The following is a 19,249-nucleotide window of genomic DNA, read 5'->3' on the forward strand; positions in this document are numbered from 1 at the left end:
CACACTATGTAGGCTCTTTCATCCTTCTGGGTACCCATTTAACACCTGGGTAGAGAGTGGCACACTGTCAATTGATGCCTTGTCAAAGGACATCAGTCCATGTTTGGATTTGAAATCAATGCAGTTTATTCTGTCCTAGTTTACTTTTCTTAAAGCTGTAGAATAAACATGTATATTAGGTGGTGATCAGCCCAATGAGAGCTTTATATTACCTCTTCATGTACAGGATGGTTATTGTAAAAGCTTTATTGCTTGTATATTTAAATAAAAAATAAAGAAACACATGAAATATGCAACCCAGAGAAATAAATGTAAAAAAAATGAAAGAATCAACCTCCTACTGTATTCCATACCACTTGACAAAATAATCAAAATTATTTTAAAAATAAAAACTGAAATTTACATTTGGAATATAATCTACATGTAGTAGTAGTAGTGACCACATTAACCCTTTTCTTTTCAGCTATCTGATGTGTGATCAGCCCATCCTGTATGAGAACCTATGGAAAGATAAGACAACTGGTGGTAAAAAGCAGGTCACTTTCCGATGTCCTGCAAAGGTCGATGGATACACACCGTTCTTCTTCAATGTAAGTACAGTGAGAGATGTATTACTGGTCTAATGATAAATAATAATATAGGATATTTGTATAGCGCATGTATCCACCTTGTTAGGAGCTCAAGGCACTCCTATATTACCCCTGCTAAGCTTGGTTACCGATTCAGGTGTTTACTGTTTTTTTGAGGAATTGCTTCCTGCCGGTACCCATTTACCTCACCTGGGTTGAGTGCAGCACATTGTGGGTCAATATATTGTTGAAGGATATTATGCCATGGCCTGGATTCAAACCCACAAAATTGAATTTTTTGTGAAAATTTCCTGCATCTATCAAAAAAATGACAGATCTTCCAAACCCTTATTATCAACTCATACGCCTGACTAAAGAAAGCTGCACTTTAATATATATAATGGAAATAATCCTACCATGGCATTAAAAAAAATTTGCTGTACTTATATTTTTCCCCTTCGTCCGATATGAAGAAATTTTTTATCAGGTAAACTTTCAATCTTTGAATTCTGTAAGCACAATGTAAGCTTTTTGACTTGCATGCATCGGAATAAAATCGCATGAATGAACCGAACGCTAGAGCAAAATAATACATAAATTAACCTTTGTTCAGCTTGACAACCAGTCACAGCTCACCATTTAGCATCCATTCTCTTTTTTTTAATAATATATATTGTTTCACTCTAGTTTTCTGTTCTTTCGTGCGATTTTACTCTGATGAGTGCATGTCTAAAAGCTTCATTATGTTCCTTTAGACGCCTTTTTTTCTGGTTTTGCAGTACCAAACACTCATTCACTATTTACTCCTGTTCTCATGTTAGAGTTAGAATGTTTTAACTTTCATAGTAATATAGGAATGCCTTATTTGTCAGAATATTTATTAGTAATATTTACCGTCTTTGAGAATTTGCTGGTGGGTGTGAGAAGCTGTATTGTGTTTAATTCTGTATCTTGCATAAATTTTAATCAACATTGTTTCATGTGCTTCTTCCTCAGGTTCAAATTCTTGAAGATGTTTTACGAGATGTCGAAGGAACATCGCTTCATTCTCCAAAGTACAACATCCACCTCCACCCAGTAGTTACTCTGAGGAATCTCCTGCCTATCCCCATCTATTACACACTACAGGTATTAAACAAACTGTCATTTTTTAATCTTGTACTATGGTTAGACGACTAATTGTTATATTTGATATATCAAACAACATATCCTTCCTTTTTGGCTTATTGTTTAAGTTTAGAGTTGTACTATCTTTTCAATGTCCAGTTGGCTTTTATTCCTGTCCATACTTTGTATGATCTCTCTCTTACCGTCTCTGTCTTTCTCTCTCTCTCTTTCTGTCTCTATGGCCTGTATTCATGGTCTAACTCTGTGCTATGGGAAGCCAAACGTTTCAAAATTTTGTTTACAGTGAATGCTTCTCATGTTTACTGTGCTCTTCACTAATTCTTTAATGGTGAAGACAACTGCCATACTTATCTTTCCCAGGCAGTTAATGATTTGGGAGTCAAATGAGCTGATACATTGAACCTCTACTGTTAGATATGTATGTAACAACTGGCTTTCCATAGTTAAACCACAACTTAAAACCATAGTTTAAATCAAATCAGACTTCAGAATACAGGCCTCACTATTTATCTCTTGCTGTCTCTCCTCTCTCTTTCTCTATCATTCGCCTTTCCATAAAGTCTTTCTTCCTATCTCTCTATTTCACAAACTTACTTGAGCATTTAATATTACATGGATTTAATGACTTACAAGTGAAATATGCCTATAATGATATATAAGTCAACCCAATATATCTTAATCTTTGTGAAATTCATCAATTTTGTTTTTGATTTGTGAATCCTAGGGCTCAGCAGATGAGGTTAAGATTGATCCATGTGAGCAGAGCAAGATGTTCAATGTGGAACTTGCCAAGACCATGATGTTTGTCAGGGTAATTATATGCATGACCTAGGTCACATTGCACAAACCTTGCAATTTATTGTAGTATCAGTGATTGACTCTTGACATATTCATACATTGCATAATTCATTATAAAGTCAGTATGCTCTAGATAAAGTTAACTTGTGAACTGCATTATAAATGGTTAGACATTGTAACAGATTAGCCCTTAGCTGAATATGATATCAAAATCCCAGAAAGACTTCCCATGTTGTTGACAATTTCCAACAGTTCTAACATGAATGAATTTTTTAAATGTATACTTGTCTATAATTCAAATCACAAGGTTGAGGGTTCAATCCCACCTGCACACCAGCATCCCTTGGCAAGACATTTATCTGCTCTTGCCACTATCCACCCAGGTAAAGTAAATTTGTATCTGGTAGGAGGAAATAATGTTGATTGCTTGTGCACCTTATAGTGGCATTCATGCTGAAGCAAGGGTGATAACTCTGCCAGCACTGTTGCATATTACTTGCATGATTATCATGTACCAATTTTGCACCAATATGCATATTATCTGCCTCATGACCTGTCAGTGACATGACATTTGCTCCTACGATATTTGCTCCGGCCTGAATATCTCAGAGGGCACAGGGTTGAGAGTTTGGATTGTAATACAGTTTTGGTTCAGAATTATTTACAAATAAGGATTAGGGTTTATGTAGTTTTGGAGGTTAGGTTTTAGGTTAAGCTTAACGTACAGATTTTCCAATCAGAGCAACTGTCGCCGGAGCAATTGTCATGGAACCGACCTGTCAGCTATATGCACTATACACTGATTGGCATTCTTTGTACTTTTACCTGTAGATTGAAGGCTACAATAACCTCGAATGGCGAGGTGAGATGACCCTCCGAACGACCCTTCAGGAGTATTCACAGCTTGGGTTCAGAGGACCTAACAACAAGTGGACAGAGGCTGGTGTATGGTATGATTATAGCCAGGGATTCATTGATATGGCTATGTTTGTACCCTACACGCTCATCAACAAGACCGGATTACCCATCGCATACAAGGTCAGTCAGTACTAAGGTCATGTTTTACTTTGTATTGAATTCCAAGGTCAAATATAGATTTCCATTCAGATGAAGGATTCCTGAGATTCATCATTATTGCTATGTTTGTTTTCTGCTCGCTCATCAACAATAGTTTTAATATGCAGTGTGATTACAATGATGATGATGGTGGTGATGATGATGTTGGACTTGATGTTGATGTTGATAATGATTATGATTATAATGATGATGATGATGATATTAATATATTTCTTTTATTATGTTTCAGGGTGGAGGAGAGGAACAGATAGATCATCCTGCCGATAGAGAGGAACCAATCTTCTTTTCTTATCCATCAAAAGTCTTCAGCCCTGGCAAGAATAAGGTTAGTTTTATGTCACACATCTTCTTTTTCTCTTAATCTTTTAGACAGTTTTCTCAAATTAATCAACAAGTCATTTTGATGGATATCAAAAATCACGAGTTAAAAGGAAATAAAGAATAACCAATAAATTTTAAAAATAATTATTTGCAAATTTTAATGAAGGAGACATATGATACCATGATATATATTGATTAAGTTCTTAAAAGACTAAAATCACCTATACCAATGACAGTTGACAAAAGTTATTGATATTATTTGTGTCCCTTGTTTTCTTTTGGTTTGGATAGAAATATATTTAAAACTAGGGATTTATTTATGATAATATTGTCATTGTTGATATCCTATGTTATTAATGTATTTTAATCTTAATGAGAAGATTACTCCCACCAACAACAGTATTTAAGCCCTACCATAACTGAATAATTATCAACACCTCTACCACACCACATCAATTAAAAAATGAACCATACTACCTCTCCAACCGTTGATTGGTTGCCTGCTAGAATAATGTAATACCAGTACAAAGCCTTTGTAAATTATATTAGTCAGTAGTCAACCATGTGTGTGGTATGTTTCTTGATGATAGATCCAACTGAAAGTTGGTGAATCGCAATGGTCAGACAAGTTTTCTCTGGACACAGTCGGCAGTTCTGGGTTCATTTCTTGCAAGCTGTCCAGTAAAGATTATGAGGTGAGTGTCTCATATCGATAAATTTATCAATTCTTTATTCCCATAATATCCCTGGGCCCTTTTTCATAAAGCACAGCAACCAATAAGATTGATCGTGAGCCCTAATCAATGCCATCAGGTGTAGAAAATGGCCCCATGATCAAACGCTAAGCTTCATGTTACTGGGCTTAGATTGTTAAGGGTCTGCCAGTCATTCAAGAATTATGAAGAGGAGGATTTTTGTCGATACCAATACTGGTATTTTAAAGTGCAAAGTTTGCATTGGAGGCTTGAAGCAATGCCCAAACTGCAAAGCTGCAAGTTCCAGTCTAAATGTATTGTTCAAGCCAATATATGGGCATACAAATGTCCAATTTTCTATTATCTTTTCTAAGATGGTTGAGGATATTGATGAATGATACCGGACGCATTGTCACTTTTATCACGATACTCCCATTTTGCAATTTAATTTTTAGATATCAAACATACGTTCTAATGACTTCACAGCATCATTATACATTTTGAGGTTCACAACTTTCCATTTCTTGTGTAAATCTCAGTTTATGATGTCATTTGTTACAATAGTTTGCTTTGCCATTTGTGACTCTTAATGTCATGTTTGTTTAGATGTATTCATACTTAACTGTAAATTTCTATGCCATCCAGTTTAGCTCATGAAATCATATATGTGTAATGTGATTCCATCGTACACAATTTCATGTATTCAAACTAGAAGTGTATCATTCAAGAATCATACATTGTGTTGTGAAAATGTGACCATTTTAAATGCCATATTGTCTGTTAATAATACGATGTTTGTTCAGGAACTCATTACATTTATTTCTTCTTGAACTTATCAGTTGCATTTATGAATGATAGGACAAGAATACTCAATTTATTTGAGTTTTATTAAAATTGGATTTAGAATTAGATTAAGATGAATGTTTTGCATGTAGTTAAGGGGCTTTCTTATCATTTGAATTAAAGAATAACCAAGTGGTACGGTGCAATTGCTGTATATTAAAAATCTATGGTGAAAAAAATGATTAGTTCAATGATATGCTCTCTGCCTGTGCATACAGATATTATACATTTTTACAAGAGTTTGTTCATAGAAAAGTAGCATGATTTGATAAGGCACTACATTCTGAAATGGCTATCTTTATAGGTTGATGGTATGATTTATGCTTTTTTTATACTTCTCTAGGTTTTAGGACTAATGCTTGTAAGTAGCTTAGAGTTTACTTTTAAGTTCGAGAAGCCGTTTGCACAAGCGTTTACTTCCTTTCCTTTGTTTTATTTTTGCTTGATAATAGACTTTCATGTTTTATTATTTTGGATGGGTTTGTACATTTTTGTACATTGATTGGCACAACAGGAAAATTGCAATGGGTTTATATTTACTGAATACATGTAAAAATATAATATTCAGATTGATGATTTATGATCAGAGTTTCAGGAGATGTGATATTCGATAAATCTGGAGAGTATGGAAAAATTGGATGACAAGAAAACAAAAATTGCAATGCCAATGATACATATTTATACCTTGGCCCACCATTTGTGGTTGTTGGAGGCATTGTTTTATTCAGGGATCTCTTCCAGCCCTTTCTTCCACTCTGAATACCTTAAGACCTGTTTGACAGAACGACTTTCAAGTTCAGTTCAAGTATTTATACAAGAGTGACCAAAATCTGTTTTGGATTTTGGGGTTGTGAGGTCAAAGGTCATAGTGTTCATTGTATACATTGAGATCTCATTCTCACAACAGCTAAACAATCATTTAAAGGATCATCCTCAGTCTTAAGTCATGTATGCATTTGGGGGTCAACAAAGATATGACAAGATTTTGGGGTCACAATGTCAAAGGTCTAAGGTCACAATGTAATGTATTTTGGCCTGGCAATGGCAGAGTCATAAAATCCAGCTAGGTTTTTTTAAAAAAATCATATGATTGGAAAATGTAATACCCAAATTGCATCATGGGAAATCCAGCAGAAAAAATGAAATTTGCTAGAGGTTTTTTCTACCCCAGATAATTATGCGATATGTTACCAGGACTAGTTGCATTCAGCCACACATTTTACCTTTCCTACAATGTATTCTCACAAAAACACCTTTGATTTTATAAAAGATCATTCCTAAATTCATATAAAGGTCATTCTTGTTAGTTTTCTTTTTTTTCACATTCATCTTTAATATTAATCTGTATTGGAGCATGAAAATGATACTCCATCCAATTTTAGAACTAACAACAAATTATATAAAACAGAATTGTTGCTGAGAATTACTTTGCCTTGAAAATATATCTCCTAAAAGTGATTATCCTGAAGTTAGTTATTAAGAGATTTATCGATGGGAGTTAAATTTGATTATGAGCAATTAATTATTTATCCATTGTATTTGTTGATAGTTGCTGATCTCCCCACAATGATTGAATTAGTTTAACTTTTCTTTCTTTATACCACTAACAAAAAAAAATTACATGATATAATAACTCAAATGCATGCTTGGTTTAGTTGTGAAATCAACAGTTATGATAATTTTTGTCTCACCTGCTAAGCAGAGTGAGACTATAGGCGCCGCTTTTCCGACGGCGGCGGCGGCGTCAACATCAAATCTTAACCTGAGGTTAAGTTTTTGAAATGACGTCATAACTTAGAAAGTATATGGACCTAGTTAATAAAACTTGGCCATAAGGTTAATCAAGTAATACTGAACATCCTATTAGAGTTTCATGTCACATGACCAAGGTCAAAGGTCATTTAGGGTCAATGAACTTAGACCATGTTGGAGGGATCAACATTGAAATCTTAACCTGAGGTTAAGTTTTTGAAATGTCATCATAACTTAGAAAATATATGGACCTAGTTCATGAAACTTGGACATAAGGTTAATCAAGTATCACTGAACATCCTGCACGAGTTTCACGTCACATGACCAAGGTCAAAGGTCATTTAGGGTCAATGAACTTTGGCCGAATTGCGGATATCTGTTGAATTCCCATCATAACTTTGAAAGTTTATGGATCTGATTCATGAAACTTGGACATAATAGTAATCAAGCATCACTGAACATTTTGTGCAAGTTTCAGGTCTCATGATTAAGGTCAAAGGTCATTTAGGGTCAATGAACTTTGGCCGAATTGGGGGTATCTGTTGAATTACCATCATAACTTTGAAAGTTTATTGGTCTAGTTCATTAAACTTGGACATAATAGTAATCAAGTATCTCTGAACATCCTGTGCGTGTTTCAGGTCACATGACCAAGGTCAAAGGTCAATGAACTTTGGCCGAACTGGGTGTATCTGTTGAATTACCATCATAACTTTGAAAGTTTATGGATCTGATTCATGAAACTTGTACATAAGAGTAATCAAGTATCACTGAACATCCTGTGCGAGTTTCAGGTCACATGATCAAGGTCACAGGTCATGTAAGGTCAATGAACTTTGGCCATGTTGGGGTTTTTTGATGAATAACCATCATATCTCTGTAAGTTTATTGGTCTAGTTCATAAAAAGTGGACATAAGAGTAACCATGTATCGCTGAACATCTTGTGCGAGTTAGAGTAGTATTCAAAGTCAGCACTGCTGCTATATTGAACTGCGTGATGCAGGTGAGACGGCCAGAGGCATTCCACTTGTTTATCTTTAGTCTTCATGATTTCTCTTTTTAATTCTGCAATGCTCTGCACGCAACTTTGTTCCGTAATACATGCCACACTCTTGAAAGTTGTACATATAAGGTATATTTCGATATGTGTACAACTTTGCCAAAGCATCATTTGGTTTATGATTGTATTCATATTTGCACATTGCTGTAATTAACCTTCATGCACAGTGCATTTCAAAGTTATCTGATTTATCATTTACAAGTTTTCTACTATTGTAATATTTAAAAAGCTCATAAAGTATGAATTATTTGAATGACAACTGTACATGCACGTACATTGATTCCAGAGAAGTTGAAACTAATTAAAGACTGGAGGCAGTATCAGACCTGAAAACAGAGCGCTACAGGAGGGGGAAAAATTATTGACATAGTTCTCAGTGGTCATCATGATTTCCGGAAGCCATTTCGCGTAAAGAATTTTCTTGCAATTAAAAAATGAACTTGTCAAAGGTCACTACCATTTATGGAAGTATCAAAACAATACCTGATGACAAAAAAAGATGTCTTCAAAATTCTGTCAGGGGCCACCCTGCCCCCCCCTTAGGTATGCTAGTGGCAGGGGGAGGGGGATGAACCATGAGTGTTAGAGATAAATCCAAGTTGTGCCTATGATTTCATACTGAGTCCATACAGAATGCGATAAAATACCCACACAGGTGTCTGTATGTATAAATAAAGCATATGTGCCAAAGAATTCTGGAAGAAATTTTTAATTTGCTGAGAAATTAGCAAAATAATCATGAAATTGAGCACAAAGTTGGGTCTTTTTCCAAGCAATGATAGTGCATTGTCCCAAATTTGTATTATCTGAAATTTACCATAACTTCCCTATTTATAATCTAGATTAAAAAAAATTTCAGTCAGTGTTTAATTTGTTTGATATAACTCTATTCATGAAAATCATATTTTCTTCACCATGAGTACCACTTTAATACCAATGCAAATGTTAACTTTTTAGCAACAATTTTTGTTTTATTTTTTTTCAAATCTTGCAAATCACAAAATCATACCATTCTTCTTATTAATGTTTCTTGAGGTTTATTTTGTTATGTACAGGAGAAAATGATAATGATAGGGATTGTGCAATTTAAACGCTTTTTTTAATTGTTAATACATCTGTTATGTTATGATTGTAAAATGATTTTCAGATGGGTTTAGTATCAGAAAGTATTCAGCTTCTGTTTAAAGGAGTGGATAGATATTTCTTCTTTGTTCAGTGCAAGATTTACATGTTACAAGTTTCTTTCAGTAGCTTTAAGGATATATGCAATCATTTTTTTTTCATCAGTCTACATTTGATGTCATATTTATTGTTGTCTTTGCTGTTATATTAATGTCTATTTGTGCAATCTCTTTTCATACAGCAGTTGACCATTTGTATCGTGTCATTCATACATGTTTCATCCATTTTTTATCACAAATTTTTTCCATAACAGGCTCAGGGAAGTGGCGTACGACGACCAAAAAAATACAATGTAAAATTTTCTGCTTCACGTTTATAAATTTTGTTTTTTGCATGCATGCTTTTTGTTTGCAGTGTTTTAATGCAATTTGCTTTCTATTTATGAATGAGTTTAAAAACAATTTAAAATGGTTGTATTGCCAAATGGTATTTAGTTGGTGTGTTATGTCTCTTTTCGCAATCGAAGTCTGATTTTTTTTTTTACTCTCACCTACATGTTTGCCCCTCTATTTCTATTCTCTCTCTCTCTCTCACTCTATTACGTTACTAAAGGTTAATGCAATTGATATTATATAAAGGATATAAGGATTGACATTGTTTTATGCTTTTTGCATTAACCTGCTTTAAAGATTGCTCCAACAATTGGCACAGAGATGCAGGAAAATTCTCTCCTGAAATGCATACGGGAAAGTATATAAGCTCTATGTTGAAAGAATGGAAGAATTTAAAATTTTGCACCTATATCACCTATCATCTACAAAGAAAAAAAGACTTCACTTTATTACACATGACAAGTTTGACGACTTCCCGATGATTTTCTGTACCTTAAACATAAATGTTTAAAATTCCCCTCTGACTTGTATGATCATGGGAAAAGTCATGTTTTCCTTTTAAGAATTACCATGAAGAAAATTTAACCCTTTCATTATATGAAATCAGTATGCCTTAACCCAGGTGGGTGTTTCGCAGAGCTGTTTGTGAGCTGAGAGCGACTTTAAGAATGACTAGTGAACCTTTCTTTAATACATGCTAAATAATCACCAATGAACATTTTACTAGAGAATATCATCACAAGAAAGGTTCACCAGTCATTCTTAAGTCTCTTTCAACTTGCAAACCGCTTTATGAAATGCCCCCCCCCCCCATGAATGCCGATACTGGAGTTATTGGCCCGAATTCAGAAAGGTGGTTTTGAAAACCCACGGTTGAGTCCATGGTTTATGCAAATTTCATGTATAAATTACGCTAAATTTAGCGCGTATTGGGCTCGTGTATGAAAAATGTCCACTCCTGATGCGCGCTGTTGTCACAGTGCGCCAAATTGACGCCTGTTGCCGTGGTTATCAACGCTATTTTATTCATGAGTCCACTGTTTTTATTCATGAGTCCACTCTTCAAACAGTGGACTCATGAATAAAATAGCGTATCTAACCATGGTAACAGGCGTCAATTTCGCGCACTGTGACAAAAGCGCCCATCAGCATTGGACATGTTTTATACACGTGCCCGATACGCGCTAAATTAAGCGTAATTTATACAGGAAATCTGCATAAACCATGGATTCAACCGTGGGTTTTTAAAACCACCTTTGAGAATTCGGGTCATTAAGTTTTGGGATTTTCCATCCATTATCCATGTATGCATACGGATGTTACCGATGAGCTGATTTTGAAAGGTCATATGAAGGCTTTAGAAGTTAGGGGTGTAATACACTTCTGACCTGCTGGGCAATTAACAAGGCATAGATATTGACTCTGTACAGTCAAGAGTCCATCCAGTTTTATATCAATTTGCTTGCTGAATTAATATTCATTTATTTAATTACCAAATCAAGTTTATAATATTCATTTGCTGACAAGCCTGCGAGCTTTAGATACTAATTCACATGCAGTGATTCTTCTAACCATGGGAATCAATATGAATTGTGCAAGTCTATTGAAGAGATTAAACTAGTGTCTGTTTTCATTCAAAGTCTGGGAGGGAAGACAAATTGCAAAGAGAAAATAAATCTTTTCATCTGCACTTACTGTTATTGAAACCGAGAACAGTTTAATGTACGATCCAAGATGATTGGTCAGATAATAACATTCACTGCACCTCAGCACCAAGTGGCAACAACGTTTCCTGCCAGTTCAGACAAGCTGAAGAAGTTTCCCGGATTGGAGGTGAAATTGTTCTTTCCAATTTCAATAACAGTAAAGTCCAAATGAACAGATTTATTTTCTCTTTGATTTATTAAAGAGATTGTAGTCTATTGAGGGTTATTCAGTATGATGAATGGCTATACTTTTGACAGTTGGTGCTAGCATGCCAGAACATTTTCTACATGATTTTTTTTCACAACTCTGGTTGAAAAGATGCATAATTATGATAATTATCATGCACAAGCAATTTAATATACCTATGTGAGCGTCAATATTCTTATGTGAGCATGTGAGAAATGGTATGTTCTTAGATATTTCAGGGGAGTCTTGTGTGAGCATGATATTTGATTTACTTTACTGTTCTCTACATTGTTATATATTGATATTTAACTAATGTGCTTATTTGTTTGTGTGTGTGTGTGTGTTCATTTCAGCAGTTGTCAGCATTTTTCCTTTTGCTATTAATGTATAGTTGATAGTCATCATCTTCCTGTATGTTTGTGTATCATTATCATTCTAATCACTATCATTTTACCACAATTTTGCAAGGTTTTGGGGTTTATTTTATCAGCATTGTGCAAGAACATTTTTTTTCTCTTAATCTCTATTCTTTCTTCTTCCATCATGAAGGGAATATCCCTCCTTTCATCAAGCTGGTTTAAATAAAGATAGAAAATAAAAGAAGCAAAGTTTTGGATACTAAATAGGTTCATTATTGCGGATTGAAATAATCGCTAGAGGGTATTCATTTGTCTCGCAATCTACTATGGTCAACAAGGAAATTCGTGATCACTCTCGCAAAAAGTGTTCACTGGCTATCTAGGAAATTCGTGATCACTCTCACAAAAAGTGTTCACTAGCTTACAAGTTTTGTATGTGTAGTGTAAACAGATCAAAGAATAATATAATTGAGGATTTTAAACATTTTATTTGTGACGTCACAGAGTAGCTCCCCCATTTGTCAAAAAATTTCTTAAAATGTAATTTTCTCCAAAAAAATGAAATCGATTTTACCTTTGCACTGAAGATATCCGACATACACTTCACATGCACTTATATAAAAAAAAAATATTTTTCAGTTGTCTTGAACTATTAGAAAATAGTGATTTATGAAATTTATATTACATGGTGTATGGGGCAGCTACTTGCATGTGACATGACCAAATCGGAATGTTTATAAAAAGATATTGACTGTCTTGTTCTTAGATCATCAAACCTTCATTTATAGCCCTGGAATTTCCCATTCATTTCTATGTTGGAGCTTATGCAATGTAAAAACTCTAATGTTGCAGATTTAGGCATTAAGTTGTGAAAATAGCCCCCCCCCCCCCAATTTTTTAGCAATTACCCTTTAAAACCAACCCTGGGTTGACACTCCCTTTGATGACTGTCACACTTTTCACTTGCATGCATGGTGTAATATAAAGATGGGTATTTTGGGATGCAACGTGGATAGGATTTTATCATTTTGAGGGTATATTGAATCTTATTTTCTGATTAATATATCATTTTCCATGTTTGAAATAAAAACATGTATAATTGAAAGAATGATGCAATATATATTTATGGATTCTAATGATCATATAGATGATAATGAAACTTAAAGCATTTGCTGTGGCTCATTGAAGTACAGTAATATATTGTATCCCCAGATAAGTGTTTACTAGATGTTCTGTGTTTTTCCAAAATGGCCTTTATAATGTGTGAAATGTGAATTTTGATGCTATCAAGAATGTTTTGTTGCTTAAAACTGATGTAGGAAAATAGAGGTAAATATAGGTAAGGTTCAGTTTGCTATATATGATATGGAAACACTGCTTTGTATTTGATTTGTTTTGATCACATTTACATGTAATATGAACATTCTCTTTGATCTCTTTATTGAGCATGGGGGGCAGTGAATATTGTATCAAGAATTGATTTGATATTAGACTTGTTTTTAAAGGGGTGGGATATGAATATTGATGATAGTGATCAAGATGTTTTCCAATAACTTTGTTCCAACTTTGATTTATTGTTTTTGCTTTTGATTAATGCATCAAATGCATAAACAAACACAGCATAAGAAATGATTAGGAAAATTCTTGCTAAGTTTTAATTTTTGCTCGCGGGAGACAAGAGCACATTACAGCAGTGTCCTCACGTTCCATTTATCATTTTTTCCTTTGTTGGTGATTATAGATCAGTGTTCAGATTCAGCTGAGTAACTTGGGATTCTCCAAAGTGGTTATGTTCACACCAAGATATCTCCTAGTCAACCAAACCCACTATGATATCTGTTGTGCTGAACCCAAAGGAACATTCCAGGATGTAGCTGTTGGACAGGTAAAGAATTTGTATAGCAATCATTTGAAATTAGAGAGCCAAAGATTTGTTATTCCCAATAAAACAATTCTACTTCAGATGGGTTTTACATAAATAAAAAAAACACTTACCAAGAGTCGTTGTATTTCCACAGTGAGTTTATTATTTTATTTGAGTGTTTAATTGTCAGCTCAGAATAAATTATTGAAATTACAATTTTAGCTTCATTGGTTTGCCTATTTTAAGCAGTAACAACATTGCAGAAATATTGAAATAAATCTTGCAAATTTCCTGACCTAGTGTAAAATACAAGAAGTAAGTTTTGTTTAAAAAATTCATTTTAAACCTAAGAGGCCTTCTTTGCCTATGACGTCTATTCTTACACATATTATGATTTCTGGTTTATATTCCTAGTGTAATAATTGTGGACTTTCTATGTTTGTCTCTCTCTCTCTCTCCCTCTCCCACTATGGTTGCAGTGTGTACCTTTTTGGCCTGTTGACAAGAAAGAGAACAACAAACTAGTGGTGATGAAGAAAGGAGGGACGGAGACATCTCTTCCGTTTGATTTCACAGAGCCGCAGACGACAGTACTCAGACTCCCAGAGGTATGGTACATCCCTTATCAAAACCAACAGAGAAAATGAATGATGAGGAGGAGGATGAATGGCTGTTATAAGCTACTGAAATCATGGCATATCGTTAACATTTGCTTTAAGCGAATTTATTTAGATGCCTTCCATGTGCCTGTGGCTCCTAGCCTGGCAAAAACATCCTTCAAAGTTGGAAGTAAGACTTTTAAAGCAATAGCTAATTAGTATCCTCCAATTAACCTGTTGTCTCAGAAAAATGTGTGTTTTAATAGTATTATCAACCATTCACTAACAGGTTTCTGTTAAGATATAAGTATGCTCTATAACAGCAATGTACTATGTTTCTTTTATACATGATGGTATTTAAAAAAACACATGCTCAATGTACAGTGTATCATATTTTGTATTTCATAAATAACCATTCTGAATGTCAAGTTTCCAACTTACATCACATAATAGAACCATTTATTTTATTACTGTGTTTCATGCAGAACAAAAGCAAAGAATGAATGTACCTCTTTCTTTCACTATGTATGTTAAAAAATCATGAATTATAAATGTTTTTCCTAAGGTTGGTGGTATCATTGTGGAGAGCCAGGTAACGGAGACGGCCACTGTCATCGCTTTCAGAAGCTTTGCTGTCGGTCACTTCACCACTCAACTGGTCAACCACACTACCGATGTTCCAATCACCTTCAATCAGTTGTAAGTATACCAGTCAGTTCCAAAGAGAACTTGGTTTGGGGGTGATTTTGTGAATATTTTGGAGGCGTTTCACAAAGTAGTTGAGTTGCATTTAGAGTCATGCTTAAAGTCCTAGTTGATGGTGGTATATCAGACAGTTCCATGGCATTTTCTCTGGCGACAATTGCTCTGCTGTTAATTCCATACACTAAAGAAATGAGCAACTTTAACCCTGCATTTCACAATATTCCCTATCCTAATCCAAACACTAAACCTAACATAAAGCCCTACAGCAACCCTAACCCTCTATCCTAGATAAAATAAAGCCCAGAGCAATTGTCGCCAGAGCAAATGTCGTGTCACCATCTAACACACAATACTGCATTGGTCAGATTACACTCAGTAGATGTGCTCTGGTATTGATGATTAATTGAGATTATAGATTAAATATCACCTACGCATTTGCACTGAAGTATGAATTTTATTCAGACCTCAATCTTTGTGAAACCACCCTTGGTCTTTATTATCCCAACTCATCTCAACTTACCTCCTTGTATATCATGTTAACAAGTTTTTCATTGTATCTGTCTGCCCCTGGAACTGCATGCAGAAAGTGTTGCGATCAAACGCAACTCCAAACATAAATGAAACACGCATAGTAGGGAATTGCACTTAATTTTCTTGGGTAGTGCTGTTAGCCCTAGATCTCCTTGCATCCCTTTTTGAGTATAGAAAGTTTTTTACAAAAGTATTCATTGACTGGCTTTCATTTTAGTTGCTCACTAGCTGACTTTAAACCACAAGGTATGGGGTTCAAATCCCGCTGCAGCACTCGCGTCTTATGGTAAGGCATTTATCTATATTTGCCACTCTCCATCCAGGTGTAGTAAATGGGTACCCAGTAGAAAGGAATTCCTTGAATGCTCGATCACCTGATCATGGTAGCCGTGTTAAAGTGGGAGTAATAGTATGCAGTGCTTAGAAACATTGTATAAAGCGTTATATAACTGTTGCATATTATTATTATTACTTATGTCCTGATTATTATTAACATTATTGTTATTATTAATTTTTGACCTTATTTTGTCACATAGCGGAGTTGAAGAGAAGCAGTTCTTGGCTCCAGGAGAGACCAGCCTGTATACATGGCAGAACCCTACTGGAAAGAGACAACTTGTATGGACAGTGGATGGTAGAGACAGCAAGAATGAACTCAATAAGGTATGTTTGCAATGAATAAAAAACTGATGCATGGACACACTGTTCTCTGTACGATCCATCCAAACTGGAGTTTAGGCTTCGTTCATACTAATGCAAAAGTTGTTAGGCTGAGTGCAATGGATTGAACACAACCTCAATGTGTGTTAGTGGGTGGATAGTTCATACGTTGAAGGAATGGAGACATGCATTATTTGTTTTATGCAATACTTCTAGATCCTGTCCTTTGATAAAAGGGGTAAAAAATAAATACATCTTTCTTAATAGTAGGCGTAGGGGAGGGATCATTTTCCCCATGTGAACAAAGCCATTTGCCTTCTTATGTAACATGCCTTGATTCATGTGTCTAGTGCGCACAGTCGGCCTACTGTAATGTTCTTAGCCATTGACTGCGTGCATGCAACAATGTCCTTGATAAAATCAAACTCCGCAAATGTAGCACACACATGTATATACACACAATTGTGAAGAGAGAGGGATAGAGAGATAGTGAGAGAAAGAGGGGGGGGGATCTTTTCAGAAAGAATAAAAAAATGTGTGAAAGCTGAATTACACATGACTGAGTGCATCCAATCATTTTTATGAAGATTGTTGAGTCAGCTGGTGGTTTCACATAGGATTTTAATTTGACTAAAGCTCAATCTTGGATTTTAAAATGCTTGTAATATGTATCGCATTACTGTATTGGTTCGATTGAGCCAATGGGTGATTTCATGTTCAGTGTTAACTTTTTGGTGTTGGTGTTAGGTCAATTTTTACACGATTATAACGCCAAACATAAAGTGAAGATGGTCCCGAAAAGTCACTCACTAGTTGGTGAGATATCAATAATGTGATTTGGATCAGTTTTACAAACGATGAATAAGTTTTTGGAGCTAGGGGAAACAATCCAAATTTCAACACCAACACCAAGGCCAACACCGAACTTGAAATCACCCAATGAGACAAGATCTATCTGATGTTAGTCATTCAGATTGTGCATTTGAATATTACAGGCATGCTTGCACTCTTGCATTAACACTCGGGTTGATGCAAGATAATTATATTACTTCATACCTTAGTCAGAATTCTGATTAGTCAATTTGTCTTAGAAACAATCCCCTATTTTCCTTCTTTACTTGATCAAAAGGATCAAATGGGTTGTACGAGCCTTTATGCACTGTTTGATGTTTTGATGTGGTTTTAGTGTTTCATGCAGTTTTATTATTATTACTATGCGCATGCCCAGTGCCGATTTCTCCCACTGAATATGAGGGGTTATCATGTGTTGAAGGTGAGTATGTAAGCATATTCAAGATACACGCTATGCACTACTTATTGCGAATCGATTTCAATTGTAAAATGCGCACTCTACTCGGGGTTGAATCACCCCTCCCATCAAGATCTTGGCCGCGAATCGCGTTAACGCTGGAAATAAAACTGCACAAAGTTTGTGTACAATATAAGCTACAAGATTGTTTTTCCGAAATGATAAGATTTCATTTTATATTAGTTTTTTTTGTAATTCATGTATTGATCCTTTTCATTCATAGTAAGCATAACAAAATATCCATAATTAATCAGTTATGCTAATTTATGCATAATCATACAATTTGTTTTTATCCACTGAATAAAATTCAAAAAAACATTTTGATGATGATGATGACGATAAACAGCATTTGTATAGTGCCGTCTATCTGTAAAAAACATTCAAAGGCGCTGGCTCCGCAATATGTCACACATCATTCTCAAAGTTGCTGGAAAAGATTGTTCTTTAATATTTCAGATTTGAAGGTTTCAATGTTGTAACAATCACAAAGTTGGATTGGTATAGAATCTCAAAGAAGAGGAGCAACTGACAAAAAAAAATTATGTGAACTCTGTCTACATTGACTTTGTGCACGAAATAAATTTTTGAGATGTTACATGAGATAAGCGGTATTTTGCACTGCCATACCTTTGCATTTGAGTCCTGCCTTTGCCCCATGAGTCGTGTTCGCACCAGCGCGGTGGACGTTGCTATTGTTCAAACCGCTCGCAATTGCTTTCTGAGGGCAAGAAAAGGGTTTAAGCACAAGCAAAGGGTTATGCATAAGAAATAAAGCAATTGATGAAGCTTGATCTTTTGCTTGGCTAGCAATTGCTTGTGCTTGCCAGCAATTGCTGCTTTTTATGCATCTGACTCAATATCCATATTATGTGAACAAGCATGGTGTATATTCATTACCTACATGTATGCTGTCCGATGCCTGAGGTAGAGGGTTAAGTCTACGGTAAACATTTATTTGTATGGAAAATCCATTGTATTTAATGGGTTGACTTGGTCATCAAATTCTGGTTTGCCTGTACACAATGCATGCACATTCTCCTCTCCCTGGGGAGCAAGAGGTCCAAAGCTGTCAGGTTATTTTAATCATGCCTCAAATGTTATGTCCTTGTTGGTTGTCATAGTTTTATGTACTGTTGAATTAATTTCATTGAAAAAAGTCCCTCTATTCTTTATAATTTTTTGAAATTTTTGTAAATAATACATGAGACATAAATTTGATTTGCTTAATTTTCAGATTTTTATTTGACACTGGATAAATTCATGCCTAAATATGAAATTATTAGCAAGGATAATATAAGTAATAAAAGCAAGAGTGAAAGGCATTCTGTCAGGCAAATAAGTATTTGAATCAAATGAGAAGTCCTGTAAAAAGAATTTTCATACATTTAAGTTGGAAAGGCATTGAGCACAGAAACCCCCTTAAAATGCAATTTTAAAGTATTCTTTATCTCCTTCATATTGACGATCGCCTTGTATTTAGAAAGGTTTCTCTAATTCTGAAAAAAAATCCATTTGTCTGAATGTAGAGAATGAAATTAGTAGCGCTGTTTGTAGAGGTCTTTTACTATTGT

General features: G+C 34.9%; 1 protein-coding gene across 1 annotated transcript in view; it reads left to right on the forward strand.

Annotated features, from left to right (window-relative positions):
• The window catches only part of LOC121411616 (vacuolar protein sorting-associated protein 13C-like), a 104,465-nt gene that overhangs the window by 62,507 nt on the left and 22,709 nt on the right, over positions 1–19,249 (forward strand). The window contains exons 47-58 of the mRNA XM_041604425.1: positions 464–590; positions 1,566–1,697; positions 2,422–2,508; positions 3,327–3,533; positions 3,802–3,897; positions 4,484–4,588; positions 5,775–5,792; positions 9,680–9,718; positions 13,752–13,895; positions 14,354–14,482; positions 15,039–15,172; positions 16,246–16,372. Coding sequence (XP_041460359.1) covers positions 464–590; positions 1,566–1,697; positions 2,422–2,508; positions 3,327–3,533; positions 3,802–3,897; positions 4,484–4,588; positions 5,775–5,792; positions 9,680–9,718; positions 13,752–13,895; positions 14,354–14,482; positions 15,039–15,172; positions 16,246–16,372 — 1,345 coding nt within the window. The remainder of the gene's footprint in view (positions 1–463; positions 591–1,565; positions 1,698–2,421; positions 2,509–3,326; positions 3,534–3,801; positions 3,898–4,483; positions 4,589–5,774; positions 5,793–9,679; positions 9,719–13,751; positions 13,896–14,353; positions 14,483–15,038; positions 15,173–16,245; positions 16,373–19,249) is intronic.

The sequence above is a fragment of the Lytechinus variegatus genome, chromosome 3 (genome assembly GCF_018143015.1).
Source record: "Lytechinus variegatus isolate NC3 chromosome 3, Lvar_3.0, whole genome shotgun sequence".
Classification (NCBI taxonomy): domain Eukaryota; kingdom Metazoa; phylum Echinodermata; class Echinoidea; order Temnopleuroida; family Toxopneustidae; genus Lytechinus; species Lytechinus variegatus.